This window comes from Bos javanicus, chromosome 25 (assembly GCF_032452875.1).
Source record: "Bos javanicus breed banteng chromosome 25, ARS-OSU_banteng_1.0, whole genome shotgun sequence".
In the NCBI taxonomy this organism is placed as follows: Eukaryota; Metazoa; Chordata; class Mammalia; order Artiodactyla; family Bovidae; genus Bos; species Bos javanicus.
Genome location: NC_083892.1, coordinates 10,147,604 through 10,174,911, shown reverse-complemented (window position 1 = coordinate 10,174,911; position 27,308 = coordinate 10,147,604). Strand labels below are relative to the sequence as shown.

General features: G+C 49.8%; 1 protein-coding gene across 1 annotated transcript in view; it reads left to right on the top strand.

The window, feature by feature from the left end:
- The window catches only part of LOC133237990 (uncharacterized), a 171,290-nt gene that overhangs the window by 32,831 nt on the left and 111,151 nt on the right, over positions 1-27,308 (top strand). Inside the window, exons 16-27 of the mRNA XM_061400517.1 lie at positions 1,969-2,163; positions 10,884-11,039; positions 11,616-11,800; positions 12,719-12,901; positions 13,971-14,062; positions 15,988-16,151; positions 18,185-18,344; positions 18,589-18,668; positions 23,890-24,076; positions 24,933-25,088; positions 25,706-25,839; positions 27,056-27,214. Coding sequence (XP_061256501.1) covers positions 1,969-2,163; positions 10,884-11,039; positions 11,616-11,800; positions 12,719-12,901; positions 13,971-14,062; positions 15,988-16,151; positions 18,185-18,344; positions 18,589-18,668; positions 23,890-24,076; positions 24,933-25,088; positions 25,706-25,839; positions 27,056-27,214 — 1,851 coding nt within the window. The remainder of the gene's footprint in view (positions 1-1,968; positions 2,164-10,883; positions 11,040-11,615; positions 11,801-12,718; positions 12,902-13,970; positions 14,063-15,987; positions 16,152-18,184; positions 18,345-18,588; positions 18,669-23,889; positions 24,077-24,932; positions 25,089-25,705; positions 25,840-27,055; positions 27,215-27,308) is intronic.

Below are 27,308 nucleotides of genomic sequence, written 5' to 3'. Positions count from 1 at the left end.
TCCGATCATCTATTTATTCTCTCAGTCATCCACCCATCTATCTGCCTGTTTATTAATACTACATACCTACTCATCTGTCCACATGCTCTTCCATATGTTTATACATCTGTATCCATCCATCTTTCCATCCATGCTTCTATCCTCATCCATCTATTCATTCACATACCCCTACTATCTCTTCGTCTACTCTCTCATCCACTATTTATTCATCTACCCTTCCGCCCATCCATACATCTGTCTGTCAGTCTCCCCACCCGCCCTTCTCTTCATCTGTTCTTCCACTGATCTATCCACCCTTCTATCCATCTGTCCATGAACCTGTCATCAACTGCACAGTATCCATCTTCTACCTAACATGTGCCAGGAACTATGCTGTGTGCTGGGCTCAGAGAATATGATGATGATCAAGAGATGTAATTCCTGCCTTCTTGGTGCTCACAGCCCAGAGAGGTAGACACATAAGGAATGAGTAGACACATTCATAAAACAACGGCAACTTTAAGTAGTGAGTTTAGAGATCTGAAGGATGGACGGGAGCAGTCATGTGAAAAACCGAGGTAAGAACCTTCCAAGGGGAGAGAGGGCAGTGTGTGCAATGTCCCTGAGATGAGAGAGGGCTTAGTGTGTTTAAGGAACAGAAATAGATTAGAGAACAGGAGGAGAATGTTAAGATGGGAGCTCGGGGAGGGAGCAGGACCATGTTGAGGAAGGGTTTCAAGTTGGGGAGTGACACGCAATTTGAATGTGGAAAATGATTTGTAAGGGGAAGCAATGGAAAAGGGATGATCTCTGAGGTCATGTGCCCAGCAAGCTTTGAAGTAATGTAACACCTTGGGGCCCTTCCATCTCTTCCCCCAGGTCCCTGGAGCTTGTCTGAGGAAGGGTCTCTGTGCCCTATCCCAGCGCTTTCTAATTTATGGAGAACTGGGGACTTACCATCCAAACTTTGCCTGCTGGGCACCTGAGCTTAGATCTGCCAAGGGCTGAACTTCTGGTAATTTCTCTAAAAATGCCGTCATAGACAGCTAGATGAGAGGTCGGAAGGAAAGGATGTAAGAATGAGTGAATACATGGGTGGATGGATAGGTAGATGAAATGAAGGAAGGACTCATTAATTCATCCATCAGATTTTGAGAATCAGTCAGGTCATCTGTTAGGGTTCTCCAGAAAAGTAGAACCAAGAGGGTTATAGAGGCTGACAGGTCCCAGAGATCTACAGTCAGCAGAGCTGGGAGACCCAGGGGAACTGATGGTGTACTTCCCGTCCGAAGGCAGGAAAAGTCAGTGTCCCAGTCTGAAGACAGTCAGGCAGGAGGAACACCCTCTTATTTGGAGGAAGGGTAGCCCTTTGTTTCATTCAGGCCTTGAACTGATTAGATGAGGCTCACCCACATTATGGAGGGCAATCTGCTCGACTCAGTCCACTGATCTAAATGTTAAACTCATCCAAAAACGCTCTCACAGAAACATATGTAATAACACTGGACCAAATATCTGGGCACCCTATAGCCCAGTCATGTAGACACAGAATTAACCATCTCACCAGGCATTGAGTGCACTTGGTGAATGAGACACAGGTCCCTGCTCTTATGGAGCTCAAAATCTGGCAGGGAGACACACAAATTAGTCTGAGTGTGACCTTGGAGTATTGTGCTTGACACTCAGAGGAAGGGGTAATAAATTTGGTTGAGGGTGGGGAGGGGAGATGTATGGAGCCGGTAATATGGGAATTCAGGGAAGGCATCCCAGAGGTGGTGACATTTGAACCAGGCCTCAAAGAATTGGTCGGAATTCTTGCTGTGTGGCATTTGCCAAGCAGATGTGGAGCTGAGATTTTATCTCTCGACATTTGGGCCTGGATGGGCCCTACGGAGCCTGGAGACCCCTGTTCAAGCTCCCAACCCCACAGCTCTTGGTTACTATTATAACCAAGTTACTGTTCCCTGAGCCCCTGACTTTCCTTCCCAGTTGGGGCTCCGGCTGGAAAATGCCGAAGAAATGGCCCGCAGGCTGTTTGGCCCCAAGTCATTCTGGGGGCAGGAAGAGGAGAGACAAGCCCAGGCAAAGGAGCCCCCAGAGGCAGAGCCAGGGCCCACACTGCAGCCGGCCGACCCCGCCTGTACAGGAGAAAGGTCCAGAAAGATGAGAGACTTGCAGCAGAAGGTAAGGGAAGCACCTGTGCCCACCTCATTTCACCCTCCCCCCTGTCAGGTGCCAGCTTGGGCTTTGGGACTGGGGGACTCAGGTGTCCATGAACTCTGACCCTGCCCTCCCACCCCTACCCCCTTACAGAAGCAAATTGCTGGTCAGATCTCAGCAGGGAGCTGCTAGCCTGCCTTCTTTTGAAAAACCATTTGATATATCACATACTTAGAAAAGCACCCACCTTGGAAGTGTGTTTCCATCAGTGAAACATCCTTGTAACCAGCACCCAGACCCTCATAAGCTCCCCAAAGGCACCCTTCTGCCTCTCTATTCTGGTTTACCCACCCATAACCAGAGGTAAGCAACCACTGTTCTGACTCCTAATAGCACTGAGTAACGTTAAAAATCAGCCTTGTTGAGGTGTAATTGCCCTACAATAAATGGTATGTGTTTAAAGTGTTGACACATACTGTTTGACAAGTTTTGACATATGTAAATACCGTGAAGGGGCTTCACTGATGGCTCAGTGGTAAAGAATCTGCCTGCCAGTGCAGGGGACAAGGGTTCCTTCCCTGGGTCAGGAAGATGCCCTGGAGGAGGGAATGGTGACCCACTCTAGTATTCTTGCCTGGGAAATCCCAAGGACAGAAGATCCTGGCAGGCTACAGTCCACGGGGTTGCAGAGTTAGACATGATTTTGTGACTGAGAAACAGCAGCAATGCACCATGAAACCATCATCGACTAAATCAACATATCCATCACCCCCAAAGGTTTCTTAGTGCTCCTTGATCCCTTCTTCCTGCTCCACCCCTGCCCCCCTGTTGTGATATGCTCTTTCTGTCACAATAGATGAGTTTGCATTTTCTGGAATGTTGCGTAAATGGAATCATGCAGCATATACTTTTGTCTTTAAAGCATGTGCTGCTTTCTGGCCTCACTTCCTCTATTCAGTGTAATTATTTTGTGATTCATCCATCATGCAGGGTGTACGAATAGTTTATTTCTTCCTGTGGTCAAGTAGTGTTCCATTGTAGGGATGGACCACAGTCTGTCTACGTGTTCACCTGTTGATGAACGTTTGCGTTATTTCCGGTTTGGGGGCTGTTACACGTAGGGCTGCTATGCACATTTATGTACCGGGTGGTGGTTTAGTTGCTAAGTTGTGTCCAGCTCTTGCAACCCCATGGAGTGTAGCCTGCCAGGCTCCTCTATCCATGGGATTTTCCAGGCAAGATACTGGATTGACTTACCATTACAAATCTACATATAAACATATGTTTTCAGGTTTCGGGTAAATATTGAGGGATGAGATGGTTGGATCATATGTTTAATTTTTTAAGAGATAGCTAAATTGTTTTGCAAAGTGGTTGTACTATTTTGCATCCCCACCAGCAGTATATGAGAGGTCTAATTCTTCCACATCCTCGCCAACACTTGGTAGGATTAGACTTTTTAGTTTTAGCCATTTTAATAGTGTGCAGTAGTATCTCATGGCTTTATTCCCTAATACTGCTAATGTTGAGCATCTTTTCATGTGCTTATTTGTCATCCATGTGTCTTTGGTGAAGTGTATGTTCAAATATTTTGTCCTTTTTTAAAAAAAAATTGGGTTGGTTTCTTAAGAGCAAGTTTTGAACATTCTTGATCTATTCAGAACACAAGGCTTTTATTAGCTGTGTGACTTGCAAGTATTTCCTCCCAGTGTGTGGCATGGTCTTTCCATTCCCTTACAGTGTCTTTTTCTGGCCATGCTGGGCCTTCCCTGTGGCGTGCAGGCTCCTCTAGGTGTGGCGCCCGGGCTCTAGAGTGCATGGGCTCGGTAGTTGCAGTCGTGGGCTTCTCTTGGTTGTGGTGTGTGTGCTTAGTTACCCCACAGTATGTGTATCTCAGTTTCTCAACCAGGGATCAAACCCATGTCCCCTGAGTTGGAAGGCAGATTCTTAACCCCTGGACCCCCAGGGAAGTCCCAACAGTGTCTTTTAAAGAGCAGACATTCTTGATTTGGATAAAGTCACGTTTATCCATTTCTTTTATGTCTAGTGTTTTGGGTGTTAACATCTAAGAAGTCTTTGCCTAAAGCAGTGTTACAGAGATTCTTGGAACTCTCTGGAGACTTCCAGAGTTCTCGGTGCAACTTTTTCCCCTCTTGTACTCTGCCCTGCAATGTCCAGTCACCTTGGTGTCCCCAGGCTCCCAGATCCATAACTCCAAGAGTCTGCCCTGCCCCACTCTGTTCCCCTCCCAGCCCCTCAGCCTGAACTCCCTCCAGGCGGGGAGCTGAGGCTCACCTTGCTATTTCCTGTCTCTTGGTTGTTCATCTCGCATTACCTGATGGTGTCTAATGTCTTGGGAACTTGCGTTTAATCTGTTTCATCTGAGTTTCGAGTTGCTCCACATGGGGAGGTAAATCCAGTCCCTGTTACTTCAATCTGGTTGATAGTAGAAGTCACATCTAGTTCCTTTTGTGAACTTTATGTAAATGGAATCATTTACGTGTACTCTTTTGGGAAAAAAAAAATGAGGTGACATTCACGTAACATAAAGTTCAGTTCAGTTCAGTCGCTCAGTTGTGTCCGATTCTTTGTGACCCCGTGAATCGCAGCACGCCAGGCCTCCCTGTCCGTCACCAACTCCCAGAGTTCACTCAGACTCACATCCATCGAGTCAGTGATGCCATCCAGCCATCTCATCCTCTGTCATCCCCTTCTCCTCCTGCCTCCAATCCCTCCCAGCATCAGTCTTTTCCAATGAGTCAACTCTTCACATGAGGCGGCCAAAGTACTGGAGTTTCAGCTTTAGCATCATTCCTTCCAAAGAAATCCCAGGGCTAATCTCCTTCAGAATGGACTGGTTGGATCTCCTTGCAGTCCAAGCGACTCTCAAGAGTCTTCTCCAACACCACACTTCAAAAGCATCAATTCTTCGGCGCTCAGCCTTCTTCACAGTCCAACTCTCACATCCATACATGACCACAGGAAAAACCATAGCCTTGACTAGACGGACCTTTGTTGGCAAAGTAATGTCTCTGCTTTTGAATATGCTATCTAGGTTGGTCATAACTTTCCTTCCAAGGAGTAAGCGTCTTTTAATTTCATGGCTGCAGTTGCCATCTACAGTGATTTTGGAGCCCCCCAAAATAAAGTCTGCCACTGTTTCCACTGTTTCCCCATCTATTCCCCATGCTGTTTAAAAATATACAATTCAGTGAAATGTGATACATTCACAGGGTTGTGCAACCACCCCATCTGTCTAGTACAAAACATTTTCATCACCCCAAGGAGACCCCACCTCCATTAGTGGTCACACGCCGTACCCTCATTTCCCAGCCCTGCCAGCCATGAGTGTGCTTTCTGTCTCGATGGATTTATCTATTCTGGACATTTCTTATAAACAGAATCATACACTGTGTGGCCTTTTGCGTCTGGCTTCCTTCACTGAGCATGTTCTTGAGGTTCGTTTGTGTCATAGCATGTATCAGTACTTCATTCTTTTTTTCTATCCCACAAATAATTCCTTTCTTAATTGAAGTATAGTTGATTTATTCTGTGATAGTTTCTGGTGTACAGCAAAGTAATTCAGTTATATGTGCGTGTGTGTGTGTGTACATATGCACTTTCTCAGATTCTTTTAAGATATTGAGTATATTTCTCTGTGCTCTATAGCAACTTCCCTGAATGGACTTCCTGAACTTCCCTGCAGTGGTGCAGTGGTTAAGACTCCGTGTTTCCACTGCAAGGGATGAGGGTTCAGTCCCTGGTTAGGAAGCCAAGATTCCACATGCCTCGTGGTGCAACCAAAAAAGACAAAATTTAGGAGCTTCCCTCATGGCTCAGCTGGTTAAGAATCTGCTAGCAGTGCAGGAGACCCAGGTTCGATCCCTGTTTCAGGAAGATCCCCTGGAGAAGGAAATGGCAGCCCACTCCAGTCTTCTTGCCTGGAGACTTCCATGGACAGAGGAGCCTGGTGGGCTATAGTCCATGGGGTCACAAAGAGTCAGACACGACTGAGTGACTTCACTTTCACTTTCGTGCAGGGAGTCCTTGTTGTTTATCTGTTTTATATATAGTACTGTGTGTATGTTAATCCCAAACTCCTATTTATCCCTCCCCGGCCCCTTTGCCCTTTGGTAACCATAAGTTTGTTCTCTATGTCTGTGGGTCTCTTTCTGTTTTGTAAGTAAGTTCATTTATATCATTTTTTTAGATTCTACATATAAGTGATATCCCGTGATGTCTGTCTCTGACTTTACTCAGTGAGATCATCTCTAGGTCCATCCACGTTGCCCCAGATGACGTTATTTCATTCTTTTTTATGGCCGAGCAGTATTCCATCGTGTGTGTGTATCTCTCATCTTCTTTATCCATTTATCTCTCAATAGACACTTAGATTGCTTCCATATCTTGGCTTTTGCTGCTAGAAACATTAAGGTGCACGGTGTGAAGTGCTTTTGATTTGCATTTCTCTAATAATTAGTGATATTGAGCCTGTCAGCCATCTGTATGTCTTCTCTGGAGAAATGTCTCTTTAGGTCTTCTGCCCGTTTTATGACTAGGTTGTTCTGACACTGAGCTGTGTGAACTGTTTATGTATTTTGGAAATTAATCTTTTGTCAATTGCATCACCTGCAAATATTTTCTCTCAGTCCATAGGCTATCTTTTTTTGTTTATGGTTTCTTTTGCTGTGCAAAAGCTTCTAAGTTTGGTTGCTGCTGCTGCTGCTAAGTCGCTTCAGTCGTGTCCGACTCTGTGCGACCCCATAGACAGCAGCCCACCAGGCTCCTCCATCCATGGGATTTTCCAGGCAAGAGTACTGGAATGGGGTGCCATTGCCTTCTCCTCTAAGTTTGGTTAGGTCCTGTTTATTTTCCCTTTTATTTCTTTTGCCTTGGGAGACTGACCTAAGAAAACATCGCTACGATTTATGTCAGAGAATGTTTTGCCTATATTCTAGGAGTTTTATGGTGTCATGTCTTATGTTTAAGTCTTTAAGCCATTTTGAGTTTATTCTTGTGTATGATGTGAGAATGTGTTCTAACTTCATTGATTTACAAGCAGCTATATAGCTTTCCCAGCACCACTTGCTAAAGAAACTGTCTTTTCCCCAATATATATTCTTATGTCCTTTATCTTAGATTAATTGATCTTAGGTGTGTGAGTTTATTTCTGAGCTCTCTAACGTGTTCCATTGACCTATGTGTCTGATTTTGTGCTTCATTCCTTCTTAAGGCTGGATACTATTCATTGTATGGATGAACCATGTTTTGCATGTCCCTTTACCCACTCATGGACTTTCGGGCTGCTCCCATCTTATGATGATTGTGAATAAAGCTGTTCACATCCTCTTTTTTGTGTCTGACTTCTTTTGCTTAAAGTATGTTTGTGAGATCAGTCTGTGTTGCTGTGGGTGCTTACAGCTTGTTCATTGTCCTTGCTATATAGCATTCCATGGTGTGAACAGACCACAGTTTCTTTATCCAGTTACTTTTGATGGGCTATCCATTTACTGTTAACAGTTTCCTTATCCATCTTTAAAGCCAGCATCTGGCGTATAGGTAGTACATTCTTGTGCATGTCTCTGTGTTGAATGTGTGTGCATGCATTTGCTCCGTGTGTGCACAGTAGTGGACTTGCTGGGCAAGGGGTGTGTGTGTGTGCCTCCTCTGGTTTCCCACTTGATACTAGTACTGAGTATTTTTCTTGAAAAGTTACTGTATGTAAACATTTTAATACCCGTTCTGTGGGTGGGGACCTTACTTTACATAACCTTTTCCCCACCAGTGGATACTGAGGTTGTTAGTCCCCTTTTGGTCTTATAAATGTCATGTCCATGTACATCTGGGGGTGATCAAGCTGGTGGCTGAGGCATTTCCTCACCTGTTCACTCACTCACCATCAGCTGTGACCCACACACAGCCCAGGAACACAAAGATGATCAGGGCGTGGTCCCTGCCGTCAAAAGCCTCTTGGACTAAGTCTGAAGCCAGTGAGTAACTTGAATGAGGGCTGTGGATTGGATATAAATGTTTTTTCTTAGAATCACAATCCCACAATTTCTTAGAATAACACAATTGGTCTGTTATTTTCTCACTTTTTTTAAGGCCTTTTTTTTGTTTAGGTTTCTTTTTTTTAATCAGTCAGTTAACTTTTGTCTGCTCTGGGTCTTTGTTAGTATGTGCGATCTTTCTCTGGTTGTGGCGAGTGGGGGCTGCTCTTCATTGCAGTGCTCGGCCTTCTCACTGCAGTGGCTTCTCTCGTTGCGGAGCGCAGGTTCTAGGTGCGCAAGCTTCAGGAGGTGCAGCGTATGGGCTCGGTAGTTGTGGCACATCAGCTTAGTTGCTCCATGACATGTGAAATCTTCCTGGACCAGTGATTGAACTTGTGTCCCCTGCCTTGGCAGGCGGATTCCTAACCACTGTGCCACCAGGGAAGTCCTGTCTTCTCGCTTTTGGTATATATTCACTTTGCAAGATATATTTTGCACAAGTGCAGTGAGGAGTGGGACTTCCCTGGTGGCTCAGATGGTAAAGCGTCTGTCTACAATGCAGGAGGACCTGGGTTCGATCCCTGGGTTGAGAAGATTCCCTGGAGAAGGAAACGGCAACCCACTCCAGTACTCTTGCCTAGAAAATCCCATGGATGGAGGAGCCTGGTGCAGGCTACTGTCCGTGGGGTCACAAAGAGTTGGGCACGGCTGAGCGACTTCACTTCTTCAGTGATGAGGGACAGTAGTCCTTGGCCTGAGTGCTGGAGAGACAGCATGGTGGGGATGTGGTAGACAGGCTTGCAGCTCAGGCCTCAGCTCACTGGCAGCCACCGCTCAGTTCTGAATGCCTGTTGCCCTTTTGGGGAGGGGGAGACTGGGAGGCAGTGGGAGACAGGCCAATGTTTCTCTTTTTTTTGAGAAGCTGGGAATCTGGATTTTATATAAAATCTCCCAGGTTTTAAATAGTAGAAATAAAAAAAAATACTGCCTGAAAAATAAAGACCAAGAAGCTGTCACAGACCAGAGGAGACTGAAGAGACATGATACCAAATACCATGTGGTACTGGATTCAATCCTGGAACAGAAAGAGGGTGGAAGGGAAAAACTGGTGAAATCCGAATAAAGTCTGGAGTTTAGTTAAAAGCATGTTGGTGTTGGTTTCTTCGTTTTCACTGTGCGTCTTGGTCGTGTAAGATGCTAACAGTGGAGGAAACAGGGTGAGCTGTACATGGGAGCTCTCTGTACTAGCTTTGCAACTTTTTCTAAAAATTTTTACTGAAGTGTAGTTGTGGCTCAGCTGGTAAAGAATCTGCCTGCCATGTGGGAGACCTGGGTTCGATCCCTGGGTTGGGAAGATCCCCTGGAGAAGGGAAAGGCTACCCACTCCAATATTCTGGCCTGGAGAATTCCATGGACTATATATAGTTCATGGGGTCGCAAAGAGTCAGACACGACTGAGTGACTTTCACTTTCATAGTTGACTTACAATATAGTGTTAGTTTCAGGTTTACAGCAAAGTGACTCAGGTTTCCATATATGTATGTGCTGTGCTTCATTGCTCAGTCATGTCCGACTCTGTGTGACCCCATGGACTGTAACCCTCCAGGCTTCTCTGTCCATGGGGATTCTCCAGGCAAGAATACTGGAGTGGGTTTCCATGCCCTCCTCCAGGGGACCTTCCCAACCCAGGGATTGAACCCAGGTCTCCCACACTGCAGGTGGATTCTTTACCAGCTGAGCCACCAGGGAAACCCCCATATATGTGTATCTACTCTTTTTTAGATTCTTTTCACATATAGGTTATTAACAGAGTATTGAGTAGAGTTTCCTGTGCTATATAGTTACTTATTATCTATTTTATATGTAGTAGTGTATATGTGTGGAGAAGGCAATGGCAAGCCACTCCAGTACTCTTGCCTGGAAAATCCCACGGACGGAGGAGCCTGGTAGGCTGTAGTCCATGGGGTCGCTACGAGTCGGATTCGACTGAGCAACTTCACTTTCACTTTTCACTTTCACTCAATGGAGAAAGAAATGGCAACCCACTCCAGTGTTCTTGCCTAGAGTATCCCAGGGACAGCAGAGCCTGGTGGGCTGCTGTCTATAGGGTTGCACAGAGTCGGACACTACTGAAGTGACTTAGCAGCAGCAGCAGCAGTGTGTATGTGTCAATCTCAATCTCCCAGTTTATCCACCCCCCTTTCCCCTCTGGTAACCATAAGTTTGTTTTCTATATCTGTGACTCTATTTCTGCTTTGTAAATAAGTTCACTTTAGTATCATTTTTCTGGATTCCACATGTAGGTGATACCATATGATATTTGTCTTTGTCTGGCCTACTTCACTCAGTATAACAATCTTCAGGTTCATCCATGTTGCTGCTAAGGGCGTTATTTCATTCTTTTTCATGGCTGAGTAGTATTCCATTGTACCACCTCTCTATCCATTACTCTGCTGAGGGACACTGGGGTGCATCTATGTTTTTGAATTGCAGTTTTGTCTGGCTATATTGCTGGATCATATTCAGCCTGGATCTTTGAAAGCCTCTATTATTCACACATGCACATTGCACTGGGTGTTGGGTAGACTGTGCAGGTATAAGAAAGTATACCTGCAGGTTCTGCCTGTGGACCATGAGTTTTGCAAGTCCTGTTCTGAACCCCACAAGCCCTTGACCTTTCTCTCCAGCTGCCCCTTCCCCCTCCCAAGGTCCAGGGGCCTTGCCCGGCTAAGCCAGACCTGTTCCTGGTCACAGGTGGCCCGGAGGCGCGGGGAGCGGCAGGCGCTGAAGTGTCAGCTGAGCATGAAGGTGTTCGGGCATGAGTTGAGCTTTGTCAACTGTGGGGCGATGGGGAGCCGCGTGACTCACCAGTCCCTGAACCTGGCTGAGCTTGCCATCAAACTCCTGAAGGTACCTCAGGCTGGGCTTGGCCCATCCCTGCCGTCTGACCTGATGATGTTTCCTTTGATGCTTTGGGGGAATACTAAAGTACTTTCAAACTCAAGAGCATGAAATTTGGAACCAGACTGCTCAAGGTCAAAAATTGGCTGCACCGCTTACTGCCTTGGGCACATTGTTGAATTTACCATGGCCTCAGTTTCTGCCTCTGTGAAATGGGTATGATAGAATAGTAGTAATAATATCTACTTCATAGAGCGGTTGAATCAAATGACTCAGTGCAGTAAAAATGCAGCAAAGTGGAGTGTGCCTGGCACTTACTAAGTGCTCTGTACCAGGTGTGCAAGCACGGCCCACACCCTGGGTGGGCCTGGATGCCTGACCTCTGACTATGACCTGCAGTAAACTGTCTTGGTTCAAACCCTAGTTCTGCCGGTTTCTAGCTACATGGGCTCGGCCGGGTTATTTTTATCTCTTTGGGGGCTCTGTTTTCTCATCTGGAAACTGGGGACAATGATAAGGTTCTGTCTGAGGGTTGTGAGGGGCGAGTGAGGGGGTCATGTGCACTCTACTGTTCTCTGACTGCAGGGCCAGGAGGTTCAGGTGAACCGGAGGCTGAACCTGGTGATGGAGGAGTTCACCTTTCCCACCATGTCTGGCCTCCCAGCCCGGTTGACCCTCAATGTCTCGGCTGCCGTCAGCATCCGGGTCCGAGGGACAGCCGACTTCCAGCAGCGTTCAGATTTCTCTGTGAAAGGTTACGTCAAGCCCAGGTAACTGGCTCCTCAGATCTGGGGGACATAGGTGGATCAGGGCCTCCCCCTGCAGAGAGCCGAGGCATCAGCATGGGCTGAGCGGGGAGCCCTGCTCTGCTGACTACCTTTATACCAGCTGCTGTAGATGGAGTGTTTTTTGTGCCAGGAGACTAAGGAGAGCCTGGGCAGTTGTGCCCACTTTACAGATGAGAAGACAGGCTCAGCAAGGTACAACCCCCATGCCCAAGGTAGCACAGCAGCTGGGATTCACAGCTTGTGTCTCAGCCCCGCTCTTCCCTCTGCCCCCTCTGCCTCTTGGGGGAGAGGGTGGGAGGAGAGGGAGCGGGGGGCATTTAAGGTACAGGAACCCACATGGCCACACACAAGGAGGATACTTTTCTTATTTCCATTAAGGGTTAAGGAATTTGAGACTCACAATGAGTGCACAGCTGACCCAGGGCCACGCGGCATCAAGGATTTTGAGCAGAACAATGCTCACCTCTCCCAGGCCTGCTGGGCGACTCTCCCAGTCACTAAGCTGACCTGCCTTTCATTTCTGGGTCCAGTGTGGGGAATGTGGGTGTCCTGTGCTACCTTTTGTTGGGCATAGAGACCTTGGGCTTGGGCTCTGACAACCAGGGCTGCAGACTGGCTGTTCCATGTCCCAACTGTGGAACTCACGCAGATGGCGTCACCTCTGTGAGCCTCAGTTTGTCTGTCTGTTAAATGGGGCTAATGATGGTAAGGGTTCGGTGGCAAGGTATAGAGTGCTTGGCCCACATGGAGTGTGTGGTCAGTGATGGCCACAGCGGAGGAGCTGCTCTGACTCAGAACCATGGAGTGAAGCTGGCAGGGGGTTCGTGGGTGGTGTGTGGGTTGGCACTGGTTTGGCCATTGCCTGGGGCCATAGGCTGCAGCCATGTGCTTCTTCCTTAGCGCGCTGCTCCAGATCTCGGCGCAGATGGGCACAGTGGGTGCCCTGGGGCAGGCCGGGCTGAGGTGGGTGACTGGTGTCCGCGGCACCGCCAGCCTGGATGGTGGGATCCAGGCGAGGAAGGGCCAAGACCTCAGGGTGCATCTGAATACACCAGAGGAGGTCGTGGAGCTGTTCCGCTTCAGGTGGGTTCCCAAACCCAAGGAGGGAGCCTGTGAATATGTCTGTGTGTGAGGCAGGGTGGGCACTGCTGTGGGTGTGAGTGTCTGTGAGAGTGTGCATGCCTGTGTCTGAGTGTATGTGCCTACGGGTGTGCCTATGAGTCTGTGTATGTGATTGCATGTCTGTGGGTGTGTTTGTGAGACAAGTTGCCCATGTCAGTGAGTGGGGTGTATCGTGTGTGTGTGTGCATGTGTGTGTGTGTGTGTGTATGTCAGGGTAGGGTGGGTGTGTCTGTGACAGGGGCTGAGGGAGACCGGGAGGTGGGGACTCCCACAGTGCTCAGATCTTTCTGGGGGTCCCTCCTGGGGTCTGCTCTTCCCCAGCCTCCTGGAGAGGTGATGCTTAGAGAACAGTGAATTCAGAGGAAACAGGAGAAGCCAGACTGCCCCCACCCCACCTCCTCCCTTCCCTTGCTGGGGGCACTGTTGTCCACCCGACCCTCTCCAGGCAGCAGCCAGCGGGGTCTCCTTTTACTTGTCAATTAAATCCTTTCACGCTCCCCCTCCCCTATTTAAAATCCCTTGCTTGCATCCAGGATAGCCCAGCTAGCATGCTTGCCCTGCCCGATGGAGGCCCTGCCCACTCCCTCACCTGTCTCCTGCCACTACTCCCCCCCTCACTCCCTCCCCGCCATTCTGACCCCCTCACCACCCTTTTGTTGGTGGTCCTAAAGAGCGCCCTTTATTCTCACCCTAGGGCCTTTGCACCTGCCGTTCCCTCTGGGCTGCCGGCTCCTTCTCATCCTTTGATTCTCTGACCATATATTACCTCTGCAGAGTGTCCCCTCCAAACCCCCCAACTAACCAATGCCTTGCTGTATCCCCAAGATGGATGCTATGCCCATGCCATCCCATAATTTAGGTTTTTCATAGCGCTTGTCACCCCCTGTGTTCATGGACTGACTCCCCCACCAGCGTGCTGGTGCCCCAAGGGCCTGTCCAGTTCCGGGTGGGACCTGCCTCAGCATCTCGCCCTGGTGGTTTTATGGATGAATGCAATGATTCACCTGGCACTTCCTCCCTTCCCACCCAGCTCTCAGCTGTATCTCATCACTGGGGATGGTGTGAGGAGCCTCAATCACCTTCCCAGCCCTTCCGAGGCCCAGTCCTGTACCAGCAAGGAAGGTGGGTGCCAGCAGGCCCTCCGTGTCATTGTCCCAGGATGGGCGTCTTGGGGGCTGAGGGGTAAGATAACAGCTCCAAATTCCAGAGTTATCTTCTGCCCAGAAAGTACTTATGCCCCTTAGCTCAGTGATGCTCTGTCTAGACTCTGTGTGTTCAGTTACTCAGGCGTGTCCGACTCTTTGTGGCCCCACGGACTGTAGCCCGCCAGGCTCCTCTGTCCATGGAATTTTCCAAGCAAGAATACTGGAGTGGGTTGCCATTTCCTGCTCCAGGGGATCTTCCCGACCAAGGGATTGAACCCACGTCTTTTGTATCTCCTGCATTGGCAGGTGGGTTCCTTACCACTAGCACCATGTGGGAAGCCCTCCCTACACCTTATGAAAATAAGCCAAAATAGCTTTAAAAGTGCCGAATGCACAGAGATGTTTGTTGCATCATTATTTACAGAGCAAAAAAAAAAAAAAAAAAGGTGGCAACTCAAATATCCAACAGTAGGAGAATGGCTTATTATGACGGCCTTTGAACTAAGAATAGACTTTTATGTTTCCAAACAGTGAAAAAATAATCAAAAGAAGACTATTTCAGAACATGTGAGAAATTAGTGAAGTTCATAGTCCAGTGCCCAGAAATGAAGTTTGATTGGTGCAGAGCCACTCCCGTTGTCTGTGGCCTTTCTTCAACAACAGCAGAGCTGAGTAACAGCAAACTGCGGTCACGGTTGTGTGACCAGCAAAACCTCAAGTATTTACCATCTGGCCATTTACTTGAAAATGTTTGCCAACTCCTGGTTTAGTAAAATACCGAGATACCCCGTAACTTTTGAAGTCTGTAAAGAAGGGCATTTTTTTAGTAGATTTTTTGCATTTCCCTTTTTACGTATGTTTATATGTGTGTATTTTTGGCTGCGCTGGGTCTTCACGGCTGCACGCAGGCTTTTGTCAGCTGCGGTGAGTGGGGACTACTGTCTCCTGTGGCGCATGGGCTTCTCACTGTGGCGGCTTCTCTTGTAGCGGAGGGCGGGCCCCGGGGCAGAGGCTCAGCAGTTGCAGCACACGGGGTCAGTAGCTGTGGCATTCGGGCTTAGTTGCCCCATGGCATGTGGGATCTTCCTGACCCAGGGATCAAACCTGTGTCCACCGCATTGGCAGGTGGATTCTTGACCACTGGACTACCAGGAAAGTCCTGAACTTCATATTTTAATAGCAAGAAAACTCTTTGATGATAACATCAGGTCAAAGGCAACAAAATTGAGAAGGAAGAGAAGGAGGTAGATCAGTTGCAGATCTTGCAATCATTTGGGGGGTAAAGTGGGGGAGGAGCCTACTTAAGTTACTTCTTTAGGCTAAACCATGTCCTGAACACTCACTGAGCTGTAAATCCTCCCAGCTACAGCATGGGGCTGGATCTATTATCAGTCTCCATGGACAGATGAGAAACACCAAAGCACAGAGATGTTAGGTAACTTGCCCAAAGTCACACAGCTGGGCAATGGCAGAACGGGAATGTGGATCCAGGCTTTCTTGCTCCAGAGTCTGGGTCCTACATCGTACTGCCAGATATTCTGATAGTCTATACGAGGGGTCCTGAACCAGGGGTGATTTTGACCCTACCCTTCCCCAGGGACAGTTGGCAATGTCTGTTGACATTGCTGGTTGTCATACTGGTGTGGGAGGTGCTAAAGGTGTCTAGTGGGTCGAGCCCAGGGCGGTCCCCCACAATGAGGAATTATCCAGGTCACGGGTTGAGAGTGCCAAAGCTGAGAAACCCTGGTCTACACAGCACCACCTGCTATGATTAATGACTAAATGATACTGTTTCTCCGAAGAATGTGGAGGTGCTCTTTCTTTGCTGATGGGAGCATCCGTGGCCCCGCCCGGAGCCCTCAGCTCTCTCCTGACTGGCAGTGCCTGCTCCCTTTCCCACAGCAACCCACACCTGGGGATGGCAGCTCTGCACTGAGGTGCACTGGCCGGCACCCAACCAGCCCTCCCTGCTCTCGGTGCCTGTGTTCGCAGCCGTGACGCTGAAGAAGCAGGACCAGGGGCTCCAACAGTATCTGCTGGAAGCTGCCTACACCCTCCACACCCAGGTAGGCCCTAGGGAACCTTCTTCTTTCTCAACCGGATTCAGGGCCTCCCTAGGTCTTCTACTCAGGGGTCAGTGTTGAGCATCACTCATAAAGACGGGGGCCTCCTCCCCGGAGCTGTTGGGCTGGGCTTGTCCTGCTGTAGTTCCCCTCCTGCCTCAGGACCCTTGCACATGCGGCTCCTCTGTCTCTGGCTGTTGGCTTGTTAACTCTGAATCAACCTTCGTAGCTCCACTCAAGAGGTCACCTCCTCGGGGAAGCCTGCCCTGATTGCCCTGAAGTGGCCATGTTCGTTTGTTATGTGCTCTAAGGGCACTGTGTTCCTTCCCTTTCAGTCACATTTGTGTTCATTACTGAAGCTGGTTAACTAAGATCTGTCTTCCCCACTAGTCGCTCAGTTCCTGGGAACAGATCCAGTGCCTTTCTCACTCCTGGGTCCCCAGCACCTGGCACAGAACAGACACTCAACAGCCTCCTATCTGACCTCCCCGTTCCCACTCTTGTCTCCTTCCCGTGTGTTTTCTACCAGCAGCCAGACAGACCTTCCAAAATCCCTAAAGGATTGTGTCCGTCCTCTGCTCGGGACTCTGCAGTGGCTCCTTTCTCTCTGAGTAGGAGCCAAGCGCCCTGACCTACAGGCTGTCAATGATCCAGCCGTGCCGGCCTCTCCTCCCCATCTCCCCACTTTTTGACCAGGTTCACCGCTCTCCAGACACACTGACCTCCTTTTAATTAAATACCAAGCACATTGCTGCCCAGGGCCTTTGCATTGGCAATTTCCTCTGCCCGGAACACTCTTTCCTAGACACCCACTTGACTCGGTGCCTTGCTGCCTCCTGGTCTCATCAAATGCCCCTTCTTCAGAAACAACTTCCCTGCCCTGACCACCCGGTCCAGAACAATGACCCCTGACTCCGAGTTTGTCAGCAGAGCACTCACAGCCACCAGCTGCCGTCTCACTTCCTTCTGTGTCTGGAGGTCCTGTGAGTGTGGAGTGGCTGCCAGGAGGGCAGGACTTTGTGTATAACACTCGGCTGCACCCCCTGTGCCTGTAACGGTGCCTCGCACACAGCAGTGAATGTTACTTGGTTCTGGGTGAATGTACGATGGTGCAGGATACACTTACTTACAGAAACAGACTCACAGGCTGAGAACGAGCTTATGGTTGCCAGCGGGAAGGATGGGGCAAGGGATAGTTAGGGAGTTAGGGATGGACATGTACAAACAGCCGTATTTAACATGGACACCCAACAGGGATCTGCCGTACAGCACGGGGAACTCTGCTCAATGTCATGTGGCAGACTGGATGGGAGGGGAGTCTGGGGGAGGATGGATACATGTATGTGTGTGGGGCTGAGCCCCTTCATTCTCCACCTGATACTGTCACAACATTGTTAATCAGTTACACCCCAATACAAAATAAAACATTTGTCTTTTTTTTAAAAAACAAGCAAAGCACACAAAAGCTGGGAGATGAGCACGCTGAGCTGGTGAAGGGGCCCAGGGGGGTCCAGGCAGGTGTGTGTTGCAGCTGCTCCTGAGTTGTCCTGTAGGACTCTCCTCCAGGATGTACAGCCCCAGACTCCTGGTTTTAGGGTTCTTGTCTTTCGAGGACAAGAATGACCATAAGAACTCAGGTTTTGGGGTTTTTTTGGAAACACACATATATTTACTTTTGGGTCTTCATTGCTTTTCTCTAGTTGCGGCTAGTGGGAGAGCTTGGGCTCCTCACTGCAGTGGCTTCTCTTGTTTCGGATCATGGGCTCTAGAGTGTTTGGGCTTCAGTAATTTCTGCATGTAGCCTCAGGAGCTGCAGTTCCCAGGCCCCAGAGCACAGGCTCAGTAGTTGAGGCTCATGGGCTTAGTTGCTCTGCAGATTGTGGGATCTTCCTGGACCAGGGATGGAACCTGTGTCTTCTACATTGGCAGGTGGATTCTTTACCACTGAACAATGGGGGAGGCCCAGAACTCAGGTTTTTTTCAGGTGGGGGGACCTGGTTGGGTTCTCAGTCTTGAGGACTCTGCTGTGTTTCCAGAAGGACTGCTGGCTCCCTCAAGAAGCCTCAGCTCACATCTTCATGGGCACGCCCGGATCGGAAGTGCCCAGGGACGTCGGGGTGGACATCAGCTACAGCTGGCCTCAGGGGAAGTTCCGTCTCAAGCTGCTCCATCCCAAGAAGAGAATCGAGCTTGATGGTAAAGACAGTGGTCCCCCTGTCACTCTGCCCCCGGCCACAGGCCGGATCCGTGGGCCAGATACAGCCCTCTCACTGTGGACTCCTCAGCCACCTTCTGAGGTTGGCACTACATAGAGCCCGGTTTAATGGATGAGAACCCCGGGGCTCAGAGACTAGGAAGCCAGGAGGACATCCCCCAGTGAAGGCAGGGGTGGATCCAGGATGTTGAACCCTGGTCTCTAAACTCTCATGTTGTCTCCCAGGAAAGATCGAGACTGTCCAGAGGGCCCGCATGGGTCACCTGGAGTTGATCCTGGATGAAAGGGACGTCTACTACATCAAGGTTTGCACCCCGTCTTCAAACCCCTGCTGTTGACACCTGCCACCTCCCAGGACACTTCCGGTCCCAATCCCTGCTTACTCATCACCACCTCCTTTGGTGTATTTTGTTTCTTTTTTAATTTATTAATTTGTTCGATTGCATCGAGTCTTAGTTGTGGCATGAGGGATCTTTGCTGCAGCATATGGGATCTTTTGCTGCGATGCGTGGACTCAGTAGTTGTAGGGCATAGGCTTAGTTGCCCCGTGGCATGTGGGATCTTAGTTCCCTGACCAGGGATCGAACCCATGTCCCCTGCATTGGAAGGTGGATTTTTAAAAAATCTTTATTGATTTATTGGGACCTTAGTTGCATCACATGGGACCTTCACTGTGGCATGCAGGACCTTTCAGTTGTAGTGTGTGGGTTCAGTTGCCCTGAGGCATGTGGAATCTAGTTTCCTGACAAGGAATCAAACCCCAATCCCCTGCATTGGTAAGCAGATTCTTAACCACTGGACCACCAGGGAAGTCCCTCTCGTACTTTAGCTGTTCTTCTCTATCCACCTACTAGGACCATCTAGTGTGAAAACAAAAATGGGTTCAGATCTTACCACCATCGATGTCAAAAATTGATAATAGTAACACAGGAGCATGCTTTAAGAAATTCAGAGTAGACAAAGGTATAAAATGGTAAGTCAAAGAGTGCTACTCCCCAGATTTCCAGAAGAAATGTCAAGGCACACACCGAGAAATCTGTGTGAGTTTTCCAGGGCTGCTCTATCAAAGTACCCTGAGTTTTAAGGGGCTTAAACAATGGAAATTTTCTCATAGTTCTGGAGGCTAGAAGTTCAAAATCAACATGCTGGCAGAGTTGGTTCCTGCTAAGGCTCTAATCCATGCTTCTCTCCTGCTCTCTAGTAGCCTTGGGGATTCCTTGGCTTTTAAGTGGCTGTCTTCCGCCTTGTCTCCTCATTGTCTGCCCTCTGTAGGCATCTATGCCCAAATCTCTCTTTTTGTAAGTTTCCCAGGCCGGATTAAGGTCCACACAAATGACCTCATCCTGCCTTCATCTGCAAAGATCCTGTTTACCAGTATGGTCACATTCACAAGTCCTGGGGGTTAGCTTTGGAGGGAAGCACAGTTCAGCTCACAATATAGATTTGAAAAACCTTTCAGTTCTTAAAAAACATCTATTTGTTTGTTTTTGACTGTGCTGGCCCTTTGTAGCTGTGTGATCTTTTCTCTACTTGCGGGGAGCAGGGACTACTCTCTATTTGCAGTGTGGGGACTTCTCTCGTGGCTCCCGGGCCCTAGAGCACAGGCTCGGTAGTTTTGGCTTGCTACTGAGTTGCTTCACCACATGTGGGTTCTTCCCAGACTGGAAATCAAACCTGTGTCCCTTGCATTGATGGGTGGATTCTTTACCACTGAGCCACCAAGGAAGCCCTATAGGTACTTTTTAAGGTTTTCAACCTGGAGGACCTAAATGGGACTCAGTGGATCCTCTGAAGCCCCTGCAATTGTGCAGAAGTTTTGTGTCTGTTCTCCTTCTGGGGAGAGGGTTTAGACCTTCCAGCCAATGCTCAAGCAGGTCTGTGACTCCAAAAAGGATAAAATGAGCAGCTGGAGACTTGCTCCTGCCAAGCAGGACCTCTGGGCCCCTTTGGCCATGAGTCTGGTTGTTCTGTATCTGTCTCCAGTGGATTCTCAGAGAGGTCCGACTTGAAAATTAAAGCCAGGGTTGGAATTTTTGCAGCATGAACACACTCTGAGCTCCCAAATCTGCTTCCTGTCTGGTGCGAAGACCAAGTGTCAGGGGAGAGCATCTTCCTCTTAGAACCCCAGCTGCCTGCTGGCTGAGACTATGCATCATTTCAGAGCTCCCAGGAGCCCTGAAGCAATCCTGCTTTGCTAAGCACACTAGTGCTAATTGCCTGCCCCTCCATGCAGGCCAGCCTGCTGCTCTCCAGAGGGCTGTCCTGCAGGCCTGGAAGCATTGGCCTTTAGAGAAACTCCAGTTCTAGCTGCCTCAGATTCATCACGATCCTGGTAACAGCTGGAGCTTCAGAACTTTGCAAAGCCTTTTCTAGGATGGGCAGGGGACACATATGGCTTTGACTCTGGGTCTCTCTTTTAGTCCTCTCGGTAAGCCTGCAGGAAATGAGGAAGCTAAGGCAGATGAACTCAGGAATACAAAGCAGAAAGGCTGGGCTCAAGTCAACTCAGAGTTTGTGGGCTTTAAGGACAGCGTGGAGGAGAGTGTTAGATGTCAGTGCCCTCTCCCCTGTGCAATGATAGAGCATCCCTAAGTCCCAGGTTGCTATTGATCCAGCTCAGCTGTGATTACTGGTTCTTGCTCTCTTTTTTAAAAAATATATATATTTATTTGGCTGCACGGAGTCTTAGTTGGTGCACATGGGATCTCCGATCTCTCCTGCGGCTTATGGGATCTTTAGTTGCAGCATATGGGAACCTAGTTCCCTGACCCAGGACCCCCTACCTTGGGAGCGTGGAATCTTAGCCACTGGACCACCAGGGAAGTCCCTGATTAGTGGCCTCTTTAACTGATAAGTATTCTGGTTTGGATGAGAAATTCTATAATCATGCTATGCTCGGGCTGCACTTTGCGAAAGCTACAGCTAACTGCCGAACAGCTTCTGATACAGACCGGAGAGAAGCATTAGCAAGACACACCATGAAGTGAGAGAAGCGGAGCAGAGTGGAGAGTCTGCGTCTATTTTTGTGCAGAGCAAGAGGCAGCGTGTGTGTGTGAGTACACGTGTACACACGTGTATATACACATGTATGTACACATGTACACACAAGTACACAGAGACAGACTCATATCTGTAGGCCCACACTGTCTCTGGAAGATGCACAGATGCAGGCACGGTGGTTGCCTTTGAGGGAGGCTGTGAGACCAGGAAGGGGAATGAAACTTATTTTTCATTGTCTTTATTCACTTATGCAGTAGCTGCTTATTGCTGCTGCTAAGTCGCTTCAGTCGTGTCCGACTCTGTGTGACCCCATAGACGTCAGCCCACCAGGCTCTCCCACCCCTGGGATTCTCCAGGCAAGAACACCGGAGTGGGTTGCCATTTCCTTCTCCAATGCATGAAAGTGAAAAGTGAAAGTGAAGTCGCTCAGTCGTGTCCGACTCTTAGCGACCCCATGGACTGCAGCCTACCAGGCTCCTCCGTCCATGGGATTTTCCAGGCAAGAGTGCTGGAGTGGTACCTACAATGTGCCAGGAAGACAGCTCAGTGGAAGAGATAGGCATATAGAATTCTCTCCTTTTGGAAGAGAATGGGAGAGATCATAAAATACATAAGCAAATTGTGATGCTAGGTGAATGTAAGCACTGTAAGAAAAGGGAATTGATGAGCTAGATACAGGGGTCTGGACTATGAGAAAAAGGGTCTGAAAGTTGGCTTCAGTTTTTTACTTAATCATTTGGCTGCACTGACTCTTAGTTGTGGCATGTAGGATCTTGTTCTCTGACCAGGGATTGAACCTGGGCCCCCAGATTGGGAGCACAGGGTCTTAGCCACTGGACTGCCAGGAAAATCCCTTCAGTTTTAAATAGGCTTACAGGGTAAGCCTGACTGAGGAGATAACCTTTAGCAAAGACATAAGGAATGTGCAGAAGAGAGCTCTGTGAATCACTGGGGGAAGGGTATTGCAGGTAAAGCGCACAGCACATACCAAGGTCCTGGGGCAGGAATGTGCACAGGATGTCAGAAGCACAGCCTGAGGCCCGTGTGGTTGGATCAGCACAAGAGAAGGGATGGAAAGTGAGAGGACAGAGCATGTAAGACTTTGCGAAAGAGTAATCAGAGGACACTGATTTGTGACTGTCATCAAGGAACAAAGGCAAAAACAGGATTTACAAGAGAGAAAAGACCCTGATGCTGGGAGGGATTGAGGGCAGGAGGAGAAGGGGACGACAGAGGATGAGATGGTTGGATGGCATCACCGACTCAATGGACATGAGTCTGAGCAAGCTCCAGGAGACAGTAAAGCATGGGGAAGCCTGGCGTGCGGCAGTCCATGGGGTCACAAAGAGTTGGACACGGCTGAGTGCTGAACAACAGCATAAAGCAGCGGACAGTCTGGGAACAGTGAGGCTGTTGTTTCATCTTTTGGATAATCAGATCAGCTGGCAGCCAGCAGAGAGGTCTGTAGGATGGGTCTACAGTTGGCACAGCCATCAAAGTTGGCAGCCGCAGCTGCTATGGGTTCTCTGGACAAACCTCAATCGTGGAGACATGGAGTATGTTTGGGGTCATCTGTGTCTTACCTGCCGGGGTCCTCCCTTGTACCGTTTGCTTTGTCTGGCCAGGGCTGCGTGGCTGACTTCCGGAGCTAGTCTGGCTTATTGCTGTTGTTTTTAAAATATTTATTTGTGTGTTTGTTCATTCAGCTGCATCGGGTCTTTGTTGCAGCGTGTGGGCTCTCGAGTTGTGGCTCAAGTGCTTAGTGGCCCCACAGCATGTGGGATCTTAGTTCCCCGACCAGGATCGAGCCCACGTCCCCTGCACTGGGAGGTGGATTCTTGACCACTGGACCTTGTTGACCTTTGCAAGGACTTTGGCTTTTACCCCGAGGAAGATAGGCATGCCATCATCTCCCGTGCGTGGAAGTGCTCCCCCTGGTCACCAGGGCAGGAGCCAGGAGAGCGGGGAGAAGGTTGTCAGCAACACAGGCATGATGAGCAGGCTCAAGCCGGGGCGGTGGTGGAGGTGGCCAAAGTGGTTAGATTCCAGAATATTCTGCAGGGAGAGCTGGCCAAGAGTCCCTGACAGATTGAAAGGGGGGCAGGGGGGAAGAGTCATTCATACTTTGTCTGAATTTGAATAGGAATTACCCATTCCCTGGTGGCTCAGAAGGTAAGGAATCTGCCTGTAAAGTGGGAGACCTGGGTTTGATCCCTGGGTCAGGAAGATCCCCTGGGGAAGAAATGGCAACCCACTCCAGTATTCTTGCCTGGAGAATCCCATGGACAGAGGAGCCTGGCGGGCTACAGTTTATGGGGTCGCAAAGAGTTGGACATGACTGAGTGACTGACACTTTCATTTTCACTTACCTATTGTGAGCAATTTTGTAAGAAATTTGAGAAGGATCAGCCCAGAAGCATGTTAACCTGGCTTCATCTCCTGCCCTCTGTCCAGTCCCGGTTCTTGCGGTCAGGGTGGGGCCTGTTAGCTGAGCCCATCCCCGCAAATGATCTGGGACCTTTCCAGGGCCGGAGCAACCTGTGGCCAGCAGTGGGCGGTGAGGCCCAGCGGTTTGAGGCCCAGCTGGAGGTCAAACTGGTGACATCAGGCAGCCCTGTGGTCCTCACCGGAAACCTCAGCCGGCAGGCAGGCAGCCGGTTGGCCTTCTCTGTGTCACTGAGCAACCTGCTGGGTGATGAGGCCCGCGTGTCAGGTAGGAGGAGGGTGGTGGCCCTCCCTGCCACCTTTCCTTAGTGACCAGGCTTCGGGAGAGGAGGGGAGGACTGAGTACCCCACTCGTAGTCCCCATCACCCCAACTCCCAATATTCACATTCTATTTAAGGAAAACCCAGACCTTATATCTGCTTGCAGTCTCTGCCTCAGTCCCCAGTGCGCTCAACTGGCCTCATGAACCATAAACCGGCACCTTTTGGACTGTCTAGGTTCTGACCCACATTACATGTTACAAGATGTGTAAAAAACATGTTTTGCATTTTTGACCCAAATTGCATGGGGCTCCGTTTGGATCTTGAATACACAACCTGGCCTGGATACCCACCCACCTGACCAGGCGCCGGCCCTGGTGCTGGAGCTGGCGTGGAGCCCTCCCAGCGGTGCTCCTCGTAGGGTGTTCTGGGAAATTCCGAGGGAGTGATGTGAGTGGCTGGCCCTGGTGACCAGCTGGCCTGTGCATTTGTGATAGTCTTAACCATCATGACTGTTCCTGTGATCAGGCTGAATGTGTAGCAGAAACAAGTTTCAGAAGGTGAAATTTACCTGACGACCCTTGACGCACTGTCATTTCTTATCTGTCTGATCCCATTTTGTCTTATTATACTTTATTTAAAACCTTTTGGTCTGGACCCACAAAAGTGACTTTTTGGGGTTGCCAGCTGGACAGTAAAAATGCTATCAGCGGCCCTGATGTCAGCGGTCCTTGGTAGAGACTCAGGCATTGGTTCTACCGGGACCCCCTGGGCTGCTCCCCCATCCTTTCCTCGCCTGGCACCCTGGGGCACGGCCCATGACCACACTGTACCTGCCCTCTCTCCGCCCGCTCTCCCCGCAGCGCTGCTGGAGAAGAAGGTGAAGGACGGGCTGCAGGTCGTGTCCCTGGGTGCTGAGCTCTTGGTGCCGGGGCTCGTGGGGCTGCGTGCCCTGGGCCAGCTGCAGCGTCTGGCCCACCTCTGGACCAGCTACCTGAGGATCAAGTACGGCCTCCGGGGTATGCCCGTGTGCTGGTGGGGGGCGAGCTGGGGAGTGGCTGGACTTGTGCCCTTTCCTGGGGCGGTGGCTCCGAGGGCTTGGGTGCCAATGTCACCTGGGGTGTTTTGGCCTTACCGTATAGCTCCTTAGCTAAAGAGTCATTCTATTAGCTTTGAATGGAGCTAAGTCCCTGCCCGTTAAAACAAGAAAAACTCTGAGTATGTGTATTGGTGCATTGCTTAGTTGCTCATTCGTGTCTGACTCTTTGTGGCCCCATAAAGTGTAGCCCACCAGGCTCCTCTTTCCATGGAGATTCTCTAGGCAAGGATATTGGAGTGGGTTGCCATGCCCTTCTCCAGGAGATCTTCCCAACCCAGGGACTGAGCCCAGGTCTCCCGCATTGCAGGTGGATTCTTTACTGTCTGAGCCACCTGGGAAACCCTGAGTGTGTTGGGGTTGGGCATAAATCAGTTTCTTAAAACCTCCCAGTTGGCAGATTCCAATGAGTGACGTTAGTTGAGGCAGGTCCAGAGGGCTGGCTGAAGCAGGGCTGTGCCGGATGTTCCTCTGCTCAGAATGAGGATGGAGGGCTGCCTGGCAGAGGAAGGGCAAGGGTCTCTGGGTTGCTCTGCACAGGTCAGGCCAAGCAGCTGGCTCAGGAGTGCAGCACCAGCCAGAAGCTGTGGGCAGAGAGCGGCTCAGAGGCCGCCTACAAGCTGGAGCTGAACCACAAACTCCACTGCACGCAGATCCCAGCTTTCAGTCACGAGGTGGGTGCTTGAGCCAGTTGAGGGGGTCTGGAGAGAGCCCCCCACAGGGTCAGGGAAGTGGTGGGTGAGCACCCTGAACCCATCCTCAGAGAGCTCAGTTGCTCAAGGTCATGTATGGGGATGGATCATGGATTGGAACTTGGGTCTCATCTCCCCTCTGTTCAGCTGGTGTTTATTGAACACCTGCTCTATGCCCAACCCTGGGGGAGAGCTGTGCTCAGGGCAGCCCCTGGTCTCTGTCATCCCATTGCTGGGTGGGGGCCAGAGAGCAAGAGACATGGGCCAAATCGCGTGAATTATAAATGCCATGGATGATAAACAGGGCAGAGACTGAACGAACACAGGGAAGTCTAATTTGGACGGGGCTGCAGGAAAGGCTTCTTTGGTGGAAATGTATTTTAAGCTGAAAAGTAAAAAATGAGATAGTTCTGTTCCCATGGAAGTGTGCTATAGCCAGAGGGAACAGTACGTGCAAAGATCCTGGGACTGAAGGGCGAATGGAGGGCTTAAGGAACTGGCAGTTCACCAGAGTGATGAGGGGCGAGCCACAGGGAGAAGTGGCTATTTCTCGGTTACTTTACTTTGTTTCCAGTTTGCCTCTTCCTCCGACCTACTGCTTCCACGAAGGCGGGGCTTCTGGCTCCTTCCTTCCTGGCTATCTAGTGCCCAGTGAAGCGCTTACCTGGTACCTGGGGAAAAATGTGTCCAATAATTGAATGAATGGATGAGCCTGTGTTGCCTCAACCTGTGGTTCAGAGGCAGGAGGAAGCAGAAGGGTGCCAGGAGCCCTCAGGTGGGGAACCCTGATCCTTGTAGATTCAGTTCAGGGAACCAGAGGCTGCTGTGGGAGAGGGGAGCAGGGGGAGGTCTTGGGCTGTTATGAAGATCAGGCGTTATCTTCCCATGGTGGGCTGGCTCTTTCTACTCCTTATCAGGGCATGGATAAGGCTCGGGTTGGGGCCTACTAGTTTCTCACCTCGGGATAGAGGGTGCCAGAAATATAGTCATGAAAGTAAATCATATTCAAATGCAAAATTTTATAAAATCAAAATCAGTGCAAACCCCCACCCCCCCCCCCAGCCCAAAATCCATACCTATTACAGAATTCTCTCCCCAAATAAGCAAGCCTTGCATCTTGGGATGGGTGGCAGTGAGGAGACTCAGGACTGGGTACACAAGGCTTCCTCGGGGGTCTCCCTGGGGGGTGTGTCCCCAGGTCCAGCTGCAGCACGTTGAAGGCTCGGGCCACCTGCGCTGGGAGCTGGAGGCGAGCTATGGGAAGCACTGGGATGACAGCCGCAACAGGAGGCGCCTCCGCATCCTCCACACCTTCCAGAACGACTCAGGCCCAGCCCTGAGCAATCACCTCCTGGAGGTGAGTCCCGCCCCCTCAGGGCCGGTCCCTGGAACTCAGCATGCATGTGGCAGCAGGTTCTCAGTTACACGGACGCAGGAGCTAAAACTCAGGC